Source organism: Clavelina lepadiformis, chromosome 7, assembly GCF_947623445.1.
Source record: "Clavelina lepadiformis chromosome 7, kaClaLepa1.1, whole genome shotgun sequence".
NCBI classification, from domain to species: Eukaryota; Metazoa; Chordata; class Ascidiacea; order Aplousobranchia; family Clavelinidae; genus Clavelina; species Clavelina lepadiformis.
The window spans coordinates 160,623-174,485 of record NC_135246.1 but is presented as its reverse complement, the minus strand read 5'-3'; the positions used below and the strand labels follow the sequence as shown (position 1 = coordinate 174,485).

The 13,863-nt window shown below is 37.5% G+C and overlaps 2 protein-coding genes across 8 annotated transcripts; both read right to left on the bottom strand.

The window, feature by feature from the left end:
* Positions 1 to 236: 236 nt before the first annotated feature.
* On the bottom strand, positions 237 to 3,200 carry LOC143465390 (tetraspanin-36-like). The gene is made up of 6 exons (XM_076963631.1): positions 3,040 to 3,200; positions 1,578 to 1,757; positions 1,292 to 1,495; positions 1,056 to 1,220; positions 908 to 991; positions 237 to 804 (listed from the first exon to the last, which is right to left on the bottom strand). Exons 1-6 carry the CDS (start codon positions 3,097 to 3,099, stop codon positions 709 to 711), a joined length of 789 nt encoding a protein of 262 aa, XP_076819746.1. The 5' UTR covers positions 3,100 to 3,200; the 3' UTR covers positions 237 to 708.
* A 3,250-nt stretch (positions 3,201 to 6,450) lies between these two features.
* LOC143465391 (uncharacterized) lies at positions 6,451 to 11,783 on the bottom strand. 7 transcript variants are annotated; one of them, XM_076963635.1, is made up of 14 exons: positions 11,645 to 11,783; positions 10,418 to 10,531; positions 10,114 to 10,197; positions 9,395 to 9,558; positions 9,030 to 9,319; positions 8,792 to 8,907; positions 8,661 to 8,696; positions 8,514 to 8,602; positions 8,080 to 8,148; positions 7,911 to 8,002; positions 7,724 to 7,829; positions 7,529 to 7,643; positions 7,193 to 7,282; positions 6,451 to 6,917 (listed from the first exon to the last, which is right to left on the bottom strand). In XM_076963635.1, the coding sequence occupies exons 9-13, from the start codon at positions 8,137 to 8,139 to the stop codon at positions 7,236 to 7,238; spliced, it is 420 nt and encodes a 139-aa protein (XP_076819750.1). In that variant the 5' UTR covers positions 8,140 to 8,148; positions 8,514 to 8,602; positions 8,661 to 8,696; positions 8,792 to 8,907; positions 9,030 to 9,319; positions 9,395 to 9,558; positions 10,114 to 10,197; positions 10,418 to 10,531; positions 11,645 to 11,783; the 3' UTR covers positions 6,451 to 6,917; positions 7,193 to 7,235. The 7 variants fall into 7 exon arrangements, 6 of the variants coding, with proteins under 6 accessions (XP_076819750.1, XP_076819752.1, XP_076819747.1 ...); XM_076963637.1 differs by having other exon boundaries at positions 11,741 to 11,764; XM_076963632.1 differs by lacking the exon at positions 11,645 to 11,783 and adding an exon at positions 10,829 to 10,969.
* Positions 11,784 to 13,863: the final 2,080 nt, after the last annotated feature.

Here is a 13,863-nt window from a genome sequence, read left to right as displayed (position 1 = left end):
ACAAAATTTAATGAAAAAAGAAACTTCAAAGAAAATCGGCGGCGGGTTGTTCGCGCTACATTTTGATTGTTTGTCGAACGAACGTCGCTGTTTGAAACAGTTTGTTGTCAATCTGAAAGCTCACTGGGCGGCCAACCCTGGTGATAATTGAACAAATTACCGCTTCAGTGCAAATGAGGGCGATGGCAAACAAAACCAGCAGCTGCAACTTTTCTTCTCACATTTACAGCCGCAAATTTTCTGGATCTGGTTTATTTCAAAAGACCATGAAGCTACAAAAAATACTTCTACAAGAACACAACAATACGAGCACAACATGGTGGTAAATTTTTTACACAAATCTCCACAACAAAACCTTATCAGGGCGCTGTAAAAATCATTATTTCAGAACAAAACAATCGCAAAAAAATTTCACTTGACGAAGGTAATATGTTCTTCAAGAACATAGACAACACATAACAGCAATGCAAGGTGTGGCAGAATGTGTGATATCTGGCTGTACGACGACACAAGGTCATGGACAGCGCAAGTGCAAATAAAAAGCAGTGAACCTTTCCTCAATATCTTGTATTTAGCAGACGCTTCATGGCTTTTGTACAGATTTAAGATTTATTTAATGTGGCGACCGAATTTGGAAAGGTTCAAAACCAGTGATATGGAGACAAAAGTGAGTAATACATGGAAGCGGTATATGATGTCTCTGATTAATCAGACCTCAGTAAACCGGGGGGAGAGTTCGGAATACCCGAGAGGACGGTTGCGCTGGTGACAAAGAAGCCCGATCACTATGACAACGCCGATGAGCTGAAACAAATATGAGTCATAGTCACAAAAAGTCAAAGAGAGCTTATCGAGGTGTTGTTTGACGGGCAACTGAAGCTAAACCAACAGAAGCAAATTCACTCACAATGAGAACGGCAATGCTGAGTGCAGACCACTTAAGGAAATTGTAGATCCATCGAAATGCTTTGCTCAGTGGATCGGAGCATCCCTGTCACAACACAGACATCATATAAATGAGCTAAGCAGCGGCAACACTCCACCTAGTGACCTACCTCCGTGTAGATCATGTACACGTCAGCGGGTTGCACACTGCCGGTGCACGTGGCGTTGGTTGATGTGTTGTGTGGTCTGCAACAGGACACAGGCACATGCTTCTCATCATATGCCCAAGTGTTGTTCTGCCAGTCCTTGTAGCCATGGTAACCACAGCACTTCCACTAAATATTTTACACGGGTTCATAAGCGGCCCATGCGCGGCTGCTGTGAGCCAGAGATGATCATAACCTACGTGTTCTTGAATGCTGTCGATAAAGTCGGTCGTGTTGAACTCCGAGTTCGATGAATTTGTGGCGGGCGCGGTGGAATTTCCGTAATCCTTGAACTGACCCAGCAGGAAAGTTGAGAAAGAGTCGTCCACACGGTGTCGCTGAGCAAACATCACACCAGAGATGGAAGCTTGGACGATGAGAACGGATCCGAGAAATACGAGGAACTGAGAAGAATATCGATTGTGACGTAACAATGGGTGAGCAGGCAGGACATTGTTGCACAAAATCAACACATTCTAAGCATACCAGGCCGAGACAGGTTTTCTTCTCTGCAATCGCTCCCACGCATCCAATCAAGCCACCAATGATGAGCACGCCAGCTGTGCAGATGAGGATGACAGCAGGCCACGAGTTTACCTCCTGAGTGCTGCCATAGTTTGACTGGATGAAGGAGATTCCGGCGTAGAGCAAGAAACCTCCAGCTGCCTTCAATGAAATAAACGACGTAAATTAAAACTTAGGAAAGATTTCTCGCTAACGACCACATTGTGATTTTTCTGATTTAAATGATTTTTATGTTACTTAGTTTTCAAGCTTGTGTTAAACTTGTTTCTTTCTACTCATGCTTGTTCCAACTTTTAAACTAAAGGGTTGCGACAAAATCAACTTGACTCTTAAATGTTGAATACAATCCACTACTGAGTCCATGTGAGAGCTTTAACAAGTTATTTTTTATTAATTAATGGGTTAAACTAATTAACATGGATAGAGAAAAAAACTACAGAAGCTAAAATAACACTTGATGTTGCCAGTCTAAAATAACTAACTAACAAAGCAAATTATTGTTTCCACTGCAATGAATGATTTTTTACTAATTACTGGGTACTAGTTGTGACCTTAGAGCCACAAAAAATACTTCCAGTTGACAAAAATTTTAATTTTCAACACTTTGCCGGGATTATAAGTCACTATGAGTTAAATAATATTTTGAGTCAACATCATGGACTTTTATTGCCTTCAAAATAAAAATACGTTTGCCAGTTCCTTTATAGTTTGAGATAAATTCTTAATTGCATCTTTCAACGTTTGTGAGATTATTTTCAGTCTGACGTAATTTCTCTTAAAATCCAATTAAAAACCTTCATTATCAATACTTCCATGGTCGTTTCAACCAGAATTTAGAATACCCCGGGGGCAAAAAGGGAAATTCCAGCTTAGGACTTCTTCTTTTTGCTTCAGGCCTTAACTTTAACAAACATAACTCTACACTAAACCTTCAGCTTTGGCTTTGACTAACTGACATGTTTTTCAAACAACGAGCATGAAAAATGGTGGTCGAGAAAGTACTTTTGCATTCAAGGGAAGCTCAAATGCCGTGCAAGTACCTTCAACAAATTCTAAATTCTTGGAATGAAGACGGCATAAGCAACTGGAGTAATTTTGAAGAAAGATGATTTTTGACTTCATGAAAATATTGAATGAGCGTGAAATGTTGGAATTAGCCATCGCGTTTTTTAAGTGGACAACATTAACAAGTTGTATGCCGGTGTATCCCAGGCTGGGCTAATAAACCTTTGGGGGAGAAAGTTTTTTGAGGAACACAAAGACGGTATTTGCTAAAAAAAAAAACAATTGCCGATGTTGTTGGAAATGTTTGGACTCATTTGATCCCACATTGGGGCCGTTTGCAAAAAAATACACTTTTATCTGATAATTATGACATCATACTTCATCATACCTAGTTGTTAAGTATTCCAACTCCACTCACCCAAAACAAGAGATTTAGAACGAACAAGACACACTTGAGTGGAGTCTTGCAGCAGCTCATCTTGGATTCAGCAGTTTCAAGTCAACGATATATCTAGTGAAGCCACTTTATAACCTAACTATCATTCACTGCATTAGAAATGACACTTGAAAGGTGTGGTCATGCTGCGGTGTATATTTTAATGGGTGTATATCATCTGAGTGACAGTTCATTTGAGTGACAGTATTTGAGTGACATAAATTATTCATTCGAGTGACATAATTAACCCTAACCCATCACTGAAGTTTGAACAGTACTTACCAATGTGTCACTCAATTGATCAACTACCATTTTAATAATTTGAACCAATAGCAATATTTGAAGTTTTTATATTTGATTTGGTGGATGTCTTGATATGAAAAATGTGAAGACATTTCTTGTCATAACCAAGCTTTCTAATTGGCTGCTTGCCACATTGAAATAGCTAACCATCGTTAACAATGCAGAAACGTGTGGATTCTTGGCGCTTTAGCAAACACTGCTACACTCAGCAGATGTATAAAGAAAATCTCACAAAATACACATTAAGAATAGTTTCTTTCTTCAAGAACAGTAAGAACGTTATCTCAAGCAAAGTATCGCAACTACAGCGACAGCTTTGATTTTGTCATCGGTGGAATTTCTACTAAATTTCGATGAACGTCGATGAAAATTTATCCGACCCACAGACAAGTTGATGGTGTAATAATCTCAATCCTCGGACTGAGAAGAATCTTTGGACGACTTAAACCCAGAGATGATTTCTCATCGCTCAAGCCCAGGTTGCCTTTGTGTAAGTTGCAAATGCAACATGTTTTTCTCTTTTTTACAAAGTGACTATTTCACCGGCATCCATCCACCAAAGTTGCAGAATCACAATATGGTGACTGGCAGCTTTTTGCTGATGGGTTTTTGACTCTCGTTTTATGAGGCAAGGTTGGCGTAGTAGTAAACGACCATTGCGCTTGTATGCTAGAGACCTCGAGTTCAATTCTTGTCGTTGTTTAATTTCTATTTTTGTTCAAATCTATTTTTAATTTAATTTAGTCATGAAAGGTGAGAGTTTGGGTCGGAGGGGATTAGTTTTTAACTAATTTAGACTTAAAAAAAATGTAATTTTTGGTCGAACATTAGGCCTAGCGTCTATTTTAATTCGCAGCCTAGCTTAGTAATTTAATGAAGAGAAATGGGGGTTTGGGCCAGAGGGGATTAATTTACACATTGGAAAAATTAGTTGGCTACATCATTTTAAGTTGGAAACTAGGATACATTTCAATTCACTGACTTGCATAATTGCCGTTAAAGTATTCGTATTTTTTTACTTTGGTAAACGGCACCAGTAAAATAAGTGTATACTTCACCGTCCGCTATTTACCTCAGTAAAAAAACACCAATAGCGTAACCGGCCAGCCGTTTACCAAAATAGCTTTTTCAAAATTTGGTAATTGACTGTCGGTGAAATAGACGATGTCTTTTTTATAGTATTGCTCGAATTTAGAACTGTCCATCAAGGCCACTGAATAGTTGGCGAGCTGTATGTTGTTGCAAGGTCAGTACTCAAACCATTCGGCTGCTTGATCAATCTATGGGTAGAAAGGTTCGCCTAGAACTGTACAGGAGAAAGATTGAATATGTGCACACTTGGCTAGACGTTGCACACCTGCACACGTGAGTTAGGTCGTCTGCAAACCCGAGATCTCGGCAAATCCTGACATGGAACACAGACAGGGGCACAATTATATCATCGTATTGTTTATTCCGGTTTTGCCGGACGTTTTTGTTTGGGATTTAGGCCTAGTGCAGAAATATACAAATCATAAAACCGATGTGGGTTAAAATCACTGAACAGGAGTAAGCGTCGCTCATATCGTGCTCAAAGGTATTACAACGATAGCGCCGCTGGATGGATGGGAAGCATTAAGTGTGTGGCTGCCGTTCGCAAATTTACACGAAATAAACGCGAAATAACTTAACAAAATTTAGCACAGACCTTGCAAGGTGTTTGTTCATTGCTTACATTACAATCTCTGCAGTTTATCACATGACAACTAATAACACTAACTGCAAGGGTTTGACGGGCCCGTAACCATGACTAGGTATTTTGATTGCAAGGCCGAAGGGGCTGGAAGATGGAGAATCAAACGGTAATTTGAGCTTTAAACTGATGGAAGTTATTGAATCACCACCCTTTGTATCAGTGCTACTGAGACTGTCTGAGTTCATTTTTGGAAGTTTTTTCTTTGTTTCTTTGCTTTTTATTGGAAATCGTATAAGTGGTCAGTCTTACACTGGCAGTCAAACATAAAGACAATATAAGTGCAGTATATATGTGCAGTGACTGCAAAGCAACTTGCGTCTTCAGATGATAGCTAATCAGCACGGCCATTTAAACTTCCTGGGTATGAAAAGTATTCACGACTTTTAGAGAGTTATAAACGATTTCCCAGGTCTCACATTCAACAACCTGCTGCAAATCGTAACCTGATGGTGTGTTCAGTTGTTCAACTGCTCAAATTTCTCAACCGATACAAAAGTGTTGCTGTAGCAAAACAACTTAACCAAAGACTAGTATGTTGCCTGTTTTACAAGGTGTTGGGAACCCATATATATTTACCCAAATTATAGGCTACTTGGGTAACGCCTGGAGTAGCCTAAATTTTAACCAGCGTAACAGCTGTCTCTTGGGTACAAATAGGTATGTCTGAATAAAATAGTCCTCCTTAATTTAATTCCTTGTCGCTCGAACCCCGGCTCCAACCACCGCTCTGTTTTCAAGCGTAAAAATGGAGGCGGGGTAGTAACCGAAAGAGCAGGTGCTGTAACCTGCTATTGGTTTCTGCTCAATGATTGCCAGGCTGCTGTTCGTGACGTAACACCAAGGCTGCTCACCGTGACGTAACCAACAGCAGCCCTCCCATTGCTGGAGTAGTAGTACTCTGCTACTCTTATTAGAAAAAAAGTGCACAAAAGAATTTATTATATTCATTTAAGTACCCAAAGTGTAATTTACATTAACAAAGTAGCCTACTGATATTGTAGCACATATTGATTTGCTGATAGTATCTTTATTTTGTAGTATTGTTTATTTTTGCCCCTTGACCGTAGGACATGTGCAGGTACGGACGGTAGGCCAACTTTGAAAGTAGGCTATGACAGTTGTTGACAACAAATCGTGCGTGCACTGAAGCCTTAATTCTTTGTTTGTTTATTATAACTTGCACCAGCTTTTCTTCTTTATTTATTGTAAATCGGGGTTTCCTTTCATGAACCTCTTGGGTGCGTATCTTTTCTTGGAATGATTTTGAATAAAGTTCTTAAAGGTTTAGCATCAACTATGGAACATTTTATTTTTGCTGCGAAAACCGGCAATTTAAGCGCTCACCCCTCAGTGGCTGATAAACGCAGCAAAATTAAATGGAAGCGATTCATTGGGCAAAAGTTTAAAGGTACTGGATTGTTTAGTGCTTTTGTCGCACTGTGTTGTATTGAAATGTACCAAGTTTGTTTGCGGTCTTCCATTGGAACAAATATTTGTCAACTATGCAATTTCATTTTAATGGATTTTTCTGTTCAGTACGAGCACTTTACAAGCACAAACGGTATTTATACAGTTTTTTCTCCGATGCATGTAAAATATTTCAACTTTATTTCCTGTTTGCCTCGTTCGTTCCTGCTTATCTTAGGTTTCTGTGGATGTTGTTTATGAAAAGTGATTTCGAAAAAGGAAAAGAATACAATCAATGAAATGTGCATATGAATCAACTTTTCTGTTAGTGATGCTGACATGTAAATGTGTTCTTTAAACAGCAACCTTTCAGACAAATCTCATGGCACCACCTTCTACATTCTTCACAGGACACCTTAGAAAACAATACATAGGATTACTTTTTTGCAATCACATCTCTCAATGTATCTATCCTCAAAAACCTGGAAATGCAAGCACTGTAACCTTTGCAGTAATTAATGTTCATAGCAAAATTGATCGCTCTTATAATTTACATGATATGATTAAGTAATTAATTGAATTTCACACTTTCATTAGCTTAGTGGATTCTTATCACTGTCACATTACACAACTTGTTCAAAAACAAATGCGCCAATGGCACATTTCTGTCATACTTCATAGGAATCCTACCCAATTTATTGTGTCTCCATGAAATGATTTTGGTGGTTTTGCATCATGAATCATGACACATGAGACAGTAATTTTCCAAACAACTTTCATCTAATAATGTAATTGAAACATGTCACATTAAGCAACAACCATGCTTTCCATATTATTGTTGTAATTCAGCACAGGTGTATCTAATTATCTACATTACAAGAATGTTCCATTATTGCGTTAGCATTTTGTCAAAATGGTCGACACTATGTACAATGATTTCTAATTCTACGTAAAATAGAAGAAAAGCACTGCAATAGCACCATTAAACCCTAGCTCCTAGCTGTTTGAACTTGAAATAATGCTTACCTGTCATATTGAGCAATAAGTTGCCAAAATTCTCTCTGTACAAAGTACACGATGTTGAATCCGCTTTGAAATCTGCGTCTTCAAACAAATTTTGGCACAAATAACGTTCTGCTTCCTACAACAATTTAATGGTTTAAAAATATTCTGGATCCAAAGTGGATTATAGAAAACTAAAACAGTGTTTTGAAACTTTACCATTAATGCAAGAGGGCCACAATTCATAAAGTCCTGTTGTTCGTTATGCTTTCTGCAGCAGTATCTCCACTCAGATGTTGTTTTTCGATAGTGTCGAAAAAATGATCTATTGTTTTACAAATAGAATTACTTTTTGCATAAATTTATATTTATGAAACAGGCGCTAACATGACAACTACAGTGATACCCAAAGTGTTTTTTTATTCGAGGAATATATTCCATTGGTTCTTTTCCAAACGAGTCATAAACGTAAATAGTTTTAGTGTCATTGCTTTTAACCTGAAAAGTAAAATTGTAATTGGTTAGCAGTCAGCCAGTAAGTTTCCTCATTTCAATATTTATCAAATTTTACTGACCATCAACAACCAGTGGTTTTCATGGACATTCACCACAGTGATAAATGACTGATCAATCATAGCATTGGCCTACAAAAATTAGATCATGATAGTTAAACTGTTAATGTGCAGTTTACAACAACTATTAACAACGTTCATGGCTATCATAACTGTTGTTGCATATAGATCAGGAAATGTCCGAAAAAAATTATTACCACCTGCACATCACTTGCTAACTTTAAGTGGATATTACTGTAATAAATTTATTATTTTTGTTACTGTATGTGTGCCAAAGTTTAGCAGTTTGTTGTTTATTATTATTATTATTATAATAAGTTCCTTAAAAAAAGGTTCTTTCTTTATATATTCGATAAATTGCAGGCATATTTTAGGCTTCAAAATTACAGTCGCTTAAGCATTCCCCCTGATCCAAAAACTTCATAAGTTCAGCTTACCAGTTTCTTGAGGTAGATTGCCGGAACCGCCCATTCCAAAACCACATTGTAGAATAGACGAGTGACAGTACAACAATCTTCTTTTTTGCCTGTAAACCCCAAAAAAGTTGAGCAATGTAAGTTTATTCCAAACCCAATAAAGATTACCTTTAAAACCAAGGCTTTCAACACTCCTTCCATAACCTTAAACAAAGTTGTCATAGAAATTTTGAAATTGAACAGAACAGCAATATGTTAAAGTTTTTCAGCAAAATTTACAAAAAAACCGCCAAACTAACATCGTCATCAAGCCAAGCAGATTGCAAGCATTTCATTGAATCTGTTTTTATTGCCATATTTCCGATGACAACTTCAACTCTACCTGAGTGTTTGGATTCCCACAAATGTTTAATGTCTGCATCAAAAAAAATCACACAATTAAATTCTGGATATGTCCAGTGATGGACTGAATTACCTATTTAATTGTACTTATTCAAGCGTTTCATTCCAAGTATGTTTGCAGTAATAATGACGCACCACTAAATTTTGATGGAGTAAGTTTTCCAGATTTCAAAGATTTTTGCTGCTAACATATTCTTTTTGGATTTGACCGGACACATGCTGATTCTCAATAGTGGAAGTAAAATCTGGAGCTTGTGACCACTGAAGTGTCTGGACTTGACTAGAAAGGGACCCAGTAGTAGTCAAAGTTGTCGTCATTGCTGTAATAACTGGCACACCTGAACTAGGGTTTATCACATGCAAAGCTATGGAAGAGTGATTAGCAGATTTGCTTGAAAGATCAGGATCACTGATTATTTTTCGATCTAAAAGACAACTATTATGTATGCATTCTGTATGCCTATAACAACAACAACAAAGTAACTATACCCTTATGATACCTGTCATTGAGGGTATGACCCTTCCATGTTCGTCATAATATATGTCAGGAAAAGATGTCTTAATTTTTTTTATGCAATTTGCATTAATTTCTTCATTGTCCAAATGAATGGATAATTGGCTAATAAACATGAAATTAACCATATTCATGCCACAGAATGAATACCTTAAAAGAAATGATCACAGCTATTGCACCCCACCATTACAAACGTAATTATGGACATGACTAATTTTTGCCATGTTACTCCAAAAGTATTTTTTCACTTTATGTCACAATATTTATGTATCGAAAACAAATGTCAATAGCATTTACACTGTGTATTTAACAGCTATATTAAAGATACATGGTAGTGATTAATAACTTTAATACAGTATAATTTGGTTATTGAGACATGTCTGGGGATCACCAAAAATTGCAGTTCTAGTCGAATTGCACACGAGTATTAACACAAGGATGTCAGACATGCACAATACACACAACTAAAATGCAATCATAACTAAAGTTGCATTACGTCATGTTCATGTACATTGGGTATGCAGTATGTTCACATATTCACATTATGCACAGAATGAGCCATTTCCATATAGAAGTGGACTCTGTAATAGTTTGTAAGTATAAACCTAATAGAACCCTGTACAGTGTACATACTGCATATTCTGTAAGGAACATTTATAGTTGTATAGCGATAACAAATAAAATGGTTATCAACAGCAGACATACTTTTCAAAAGTTTTGTGCTTCTTGCATCATCTGATACCTTATCATCCCCTGAAAACAATCGTTTTCCAGCCGTTGAGCATAATTCTGAAAAACGTTCAACATATATTCAACACATTACTAGTGCTAGTAAAAAGTGTAATTATGTATGTTGTAATAAATAGAGTTAGCCTGAAAGAAGTCAAAAACATTTAAATTTTTTCCAACCACTTTTGCATCCGATTCGTGCATTTAAATAGTGAAAACAGAATTAGTATTTACGAATAACAGTGAAACAGAAAGATGCAAATGACACAGTAAAACCTACCTAGATGACGTTTAAAATTGAAACGTCATGTTATGACAGCTGGACACATGCAGCAGTGAAAATGGCTTCGTTTCTCTGTGTTCGTGCAGTTCTTGTAACAAGGAAGACAACTAACTAAAAAAAAAGAAAACTGTTAACAGCAATGGAAAAACATGTATATTGAAAATTCTTATATTATACACAACAATTACAGTCTGCAACTTAACACATTGGATTGAACAATGACTCATGATGTTCAAAAATAGGAAGTGCTTTCATTAGTATGAAAAATAGCTACTAAAATGGTTGAGGCTTGGGAGCTTATTAACTCAATTCTTCGATAACTTGTAGTTTTTTTTTTGCTCCTCAGGATGTTACACTTAGTTACACAAAATTACTATTTAATCAGAAAACCTCTCAGCCAATACATACCGGTATGTTTGACAAGTTAGCATGATTTTTTCCAAGAATATGAAATTAGTAGTATTTTGATTTTTCATCGCAATGTGTGAATGCTAACATACTTGGGAACAGTGACAGAGCCAAGTTGTTAAAGTAGGGAAAGCAAATTGTAAACGTAAAAAAGCTACCAATTCCGGGGATATTTTGGGTACAAAATGCCTAAATATTTGCTTCATGAAATATACAAACACACATCGTACATCATTAAATCTCAATCACACCACAAATAACATAATTAAGCAATCACAAAGTTTGGAATATTTCTGCATTATGGTGAAGTTATATACATAAAGAATTATATACAGGTCTGCTTTTCCTGAAACATTCATGTCTACTGCCCGATGAAAATGAGTGGAAAGAAAGTGTTTCTGCAAGCTTTGCTTTATCAGAAAGGTCGGAGGACAAAGTGGACAGGATTGAAATTGCGATATAAACTGTAACACATTGTCCATGGAGGTTTCAATACAGCTTTCCGACAATTTAAATTTCACCATTTCTCTTAATTTTTAAAGCATTTCACAAAGCAGAAAACCTATGTAACAAAAATTTTAATGTACAGCAATTGAAAGCAAAAATATTCGGTAACAGGCGTAAAAGAATATGTCACTATGACAATACCGATGTTAGCATAGACGACAATCACCTAGCCATGCTTGACAATATGCAAACTAATAAGGTCAATTTATTTGAAATGACTTGGCAAAGCTGAAATGTAGGTGCAGCCTACATTTCAATTTGACACCCTTGATCTAAACAAACATATCACATACAGTCATACAGACATACCGGTAGTTATGGTTGTTTGCACGACTGCTTCAATTGACTTGAGGTGTCAATGTACAACAGCACAACTAAATGTGTCTCTGCATCACAGCTACATACCGGATTTTCCGAATCTTGCAGCCTCAGCAACAGCATAGCTGTATAGGCAGCTTCTAACAACATCCTCATTTCAGCCTATATAGGCCTATTCAAGAAACCATTTTTTTCGCTCCCAACAGTCAACGGCGAAAAACAAACAATATAAAAAATAAAGGCTGCCGACGTCACGAACAGCAGGGTGGTATACCGATAGGCAACCACGTGACGTCACGGATAGCAGGGTGCTGGCAACCATGTGACGTCACGGATAGCAGGGTGCTGGCAACCATGTGATGTCACGGATAGCAGGTTGCTCATGAAAACCAGCAGGCTGCCATTCGTGACGTCACAAAGACATTTCAGCATGTGCTCAGTTAGCACTTCTATTGTAAAAATGGCCTTGCGCATGAGCGATTCCACACGCAATGTTTATTGACTTGATTATAAAATTGTCATGACACAGAAATCATATTTCCGCGTTGGGCGTATAGACAATATATTGTCGTATTATTCTAGTGACAACATATGTATAAGCAGTAGTGCTATGCAATGCATATGACGAAGCTCTTGCTTTAGCAATTTGGCTGATTGTGGAATGAACCAGCCTGATATGAATGACGTAGATATACATGAAGTGTTATTTCAACCGCTCATTTAACAACTGCCAAGCACAGATTTCAACATGTCATCCGACAAATGATATGTATACGACAGATGCAACTTATGCGCGAAACACAAATCCCGGTATTCTTAACGTACGTAGGCCTACTGACGCACAGATGACCGTGACGTAATCATAAATGTGGGATTAACAATGTCGTAATCATTGGGTTATTAACCGTCTAAAGCCACACCTGGCATTGTGATACAATAAACGAAAACCCTTGGAACATGAAAGATTAGTTTGTGAAAATAGAAAGAAATTACTTGATAAGTTGTGACTTCATATTCGTATTTTGCAAGAACCTACGTAATCGAGAAATATTTAAAAAGGCAAAGTTAACTTTGGGCGTTAGAATTTTTAAAATTTGGCCACGAACAACGAAAAGATTTTTCACAGGATGCAAAGTTGCAATTTGAACATCGGTGCTGTGTTGTGCACCCATAGAGAAACAACACAAAGCATATTGATAATTTCATAAATGTAGTTATGTTCTCTCAGGATAAGGGCTTCTGTGGGTTACAACAACCCCATTTGGGATGGGTGTGTGAACTCACAGAATAAGCCTTAGCGTTCAAACACAATTAATGCTCATATAATTGAAAGCGAACTCGCAAAGTGGCGTCTGATTTTATTAATCTGCTGTTTTTTGCTTTAAATCGGAAAATTCTGTCCCAGACATATTAGGTTTAATCGAAGGATGAATTTATCAGAGCGGTTTCTGCAGCAATATCTTTCAGAGGTGGTCAACTTTTTTAGCGCGTTGTAAGCCGCCGAAAGTGGCTCGACACAGATAACTCTGACTGACTAACATCTCCTCAGGCGGCATTCTATCAAGTAAGTCACAAGATGTACCTGTGCTGCTACCATGAGTGTTAACGTAATCTGTCCTCCTCTTAATAGTTACGTCATGATTACTACAAAAAACATACAACTAAATAACAGACTGGTGTTGACTGAGGCAGTTCTACTGTAGGCCCCGCTACCGAGCTGGCTTAGTTAAAGACTATAGAATATATATATCAATTAATTATCTGAAATCATTGTCCCATTGGCGAAGTGCTTCATCAATTGACCCGCGTCACATCTACCAAAGTACTCGAGTTTTATGACTTGGTGACGACTTTTAGACCTTTTTGTCCATTCTAGACGTTGTGGCATTTATCCGGCTTCCGATGACGAAATTAAACGGTCAACTAAGTCGCGTTCTACACCTGGCGCTTGGGATTTAGTGGTGCAGCAATCATATATAAGTTGCTTTGATGTCTATGTGCGCTTCGTGGGTATTCCCAGAGAGGCAGCGACCTGTGATCACAGCCAAGACGTAAAATCCAACCCGAAACTCGCCAGCGTGGTATTTGTGACGTTCATCACTAGTCACTACTTGTTTCATGAGTTAACCTTGGATTTGATTTTCTCCCAACCGCAAATCGCACGAGATATCACGTGATCAGGTACAGCCTCCATGAAAGCGAGTCATCAC

Excerpts from the sequence above, each read along its gene's own strand:
- LOC143465391 (XM_076963635.1), bottom strand. The coding sequence starts at position 8,139 with ATGATTGATCAGTCATTTATCACTGTGGTGAATGTCCATGAAAACCAC. Across the intron at positions 7,830-7,910 it reads CGAATAAAAAAACACTTTGG|ATCATTTTTTCGACACTATC; the intron begins GTATCACTGTAG and ends GTAAAACAATAG. Across the intron at positions 7,283-7,528 it reads CTTATTGCTCAATATGACAG|ATGAAAGTTGTTTGGAAAAT; the intron begins GTAAGCATTATT and ends TTACATTATTAG.
- LOC143465390 (XM_076963631.1), bottom strand. The coding sequence starts at position 3,099 with ATGAGCTGCTGCAAGACTCCACTCAAGTGTGTCTTGTTCGTTCTAAAT. Across the intron at positions 1,221-1,291 it reads TCGACAGCATTCAAGAACAC|TGGAAGTGCTGTGGTTACCA; the intron begins GTAGGTTATGAT and ends TAAAATATTTAG. Across the intron at positions 805-907 it reads TCAGCATTGCCGTTCTCATT|CTCATCGGCGTTGTCATAGT; the intron begins GTGAGTGAATTT and ends TATTTGTTTCAG.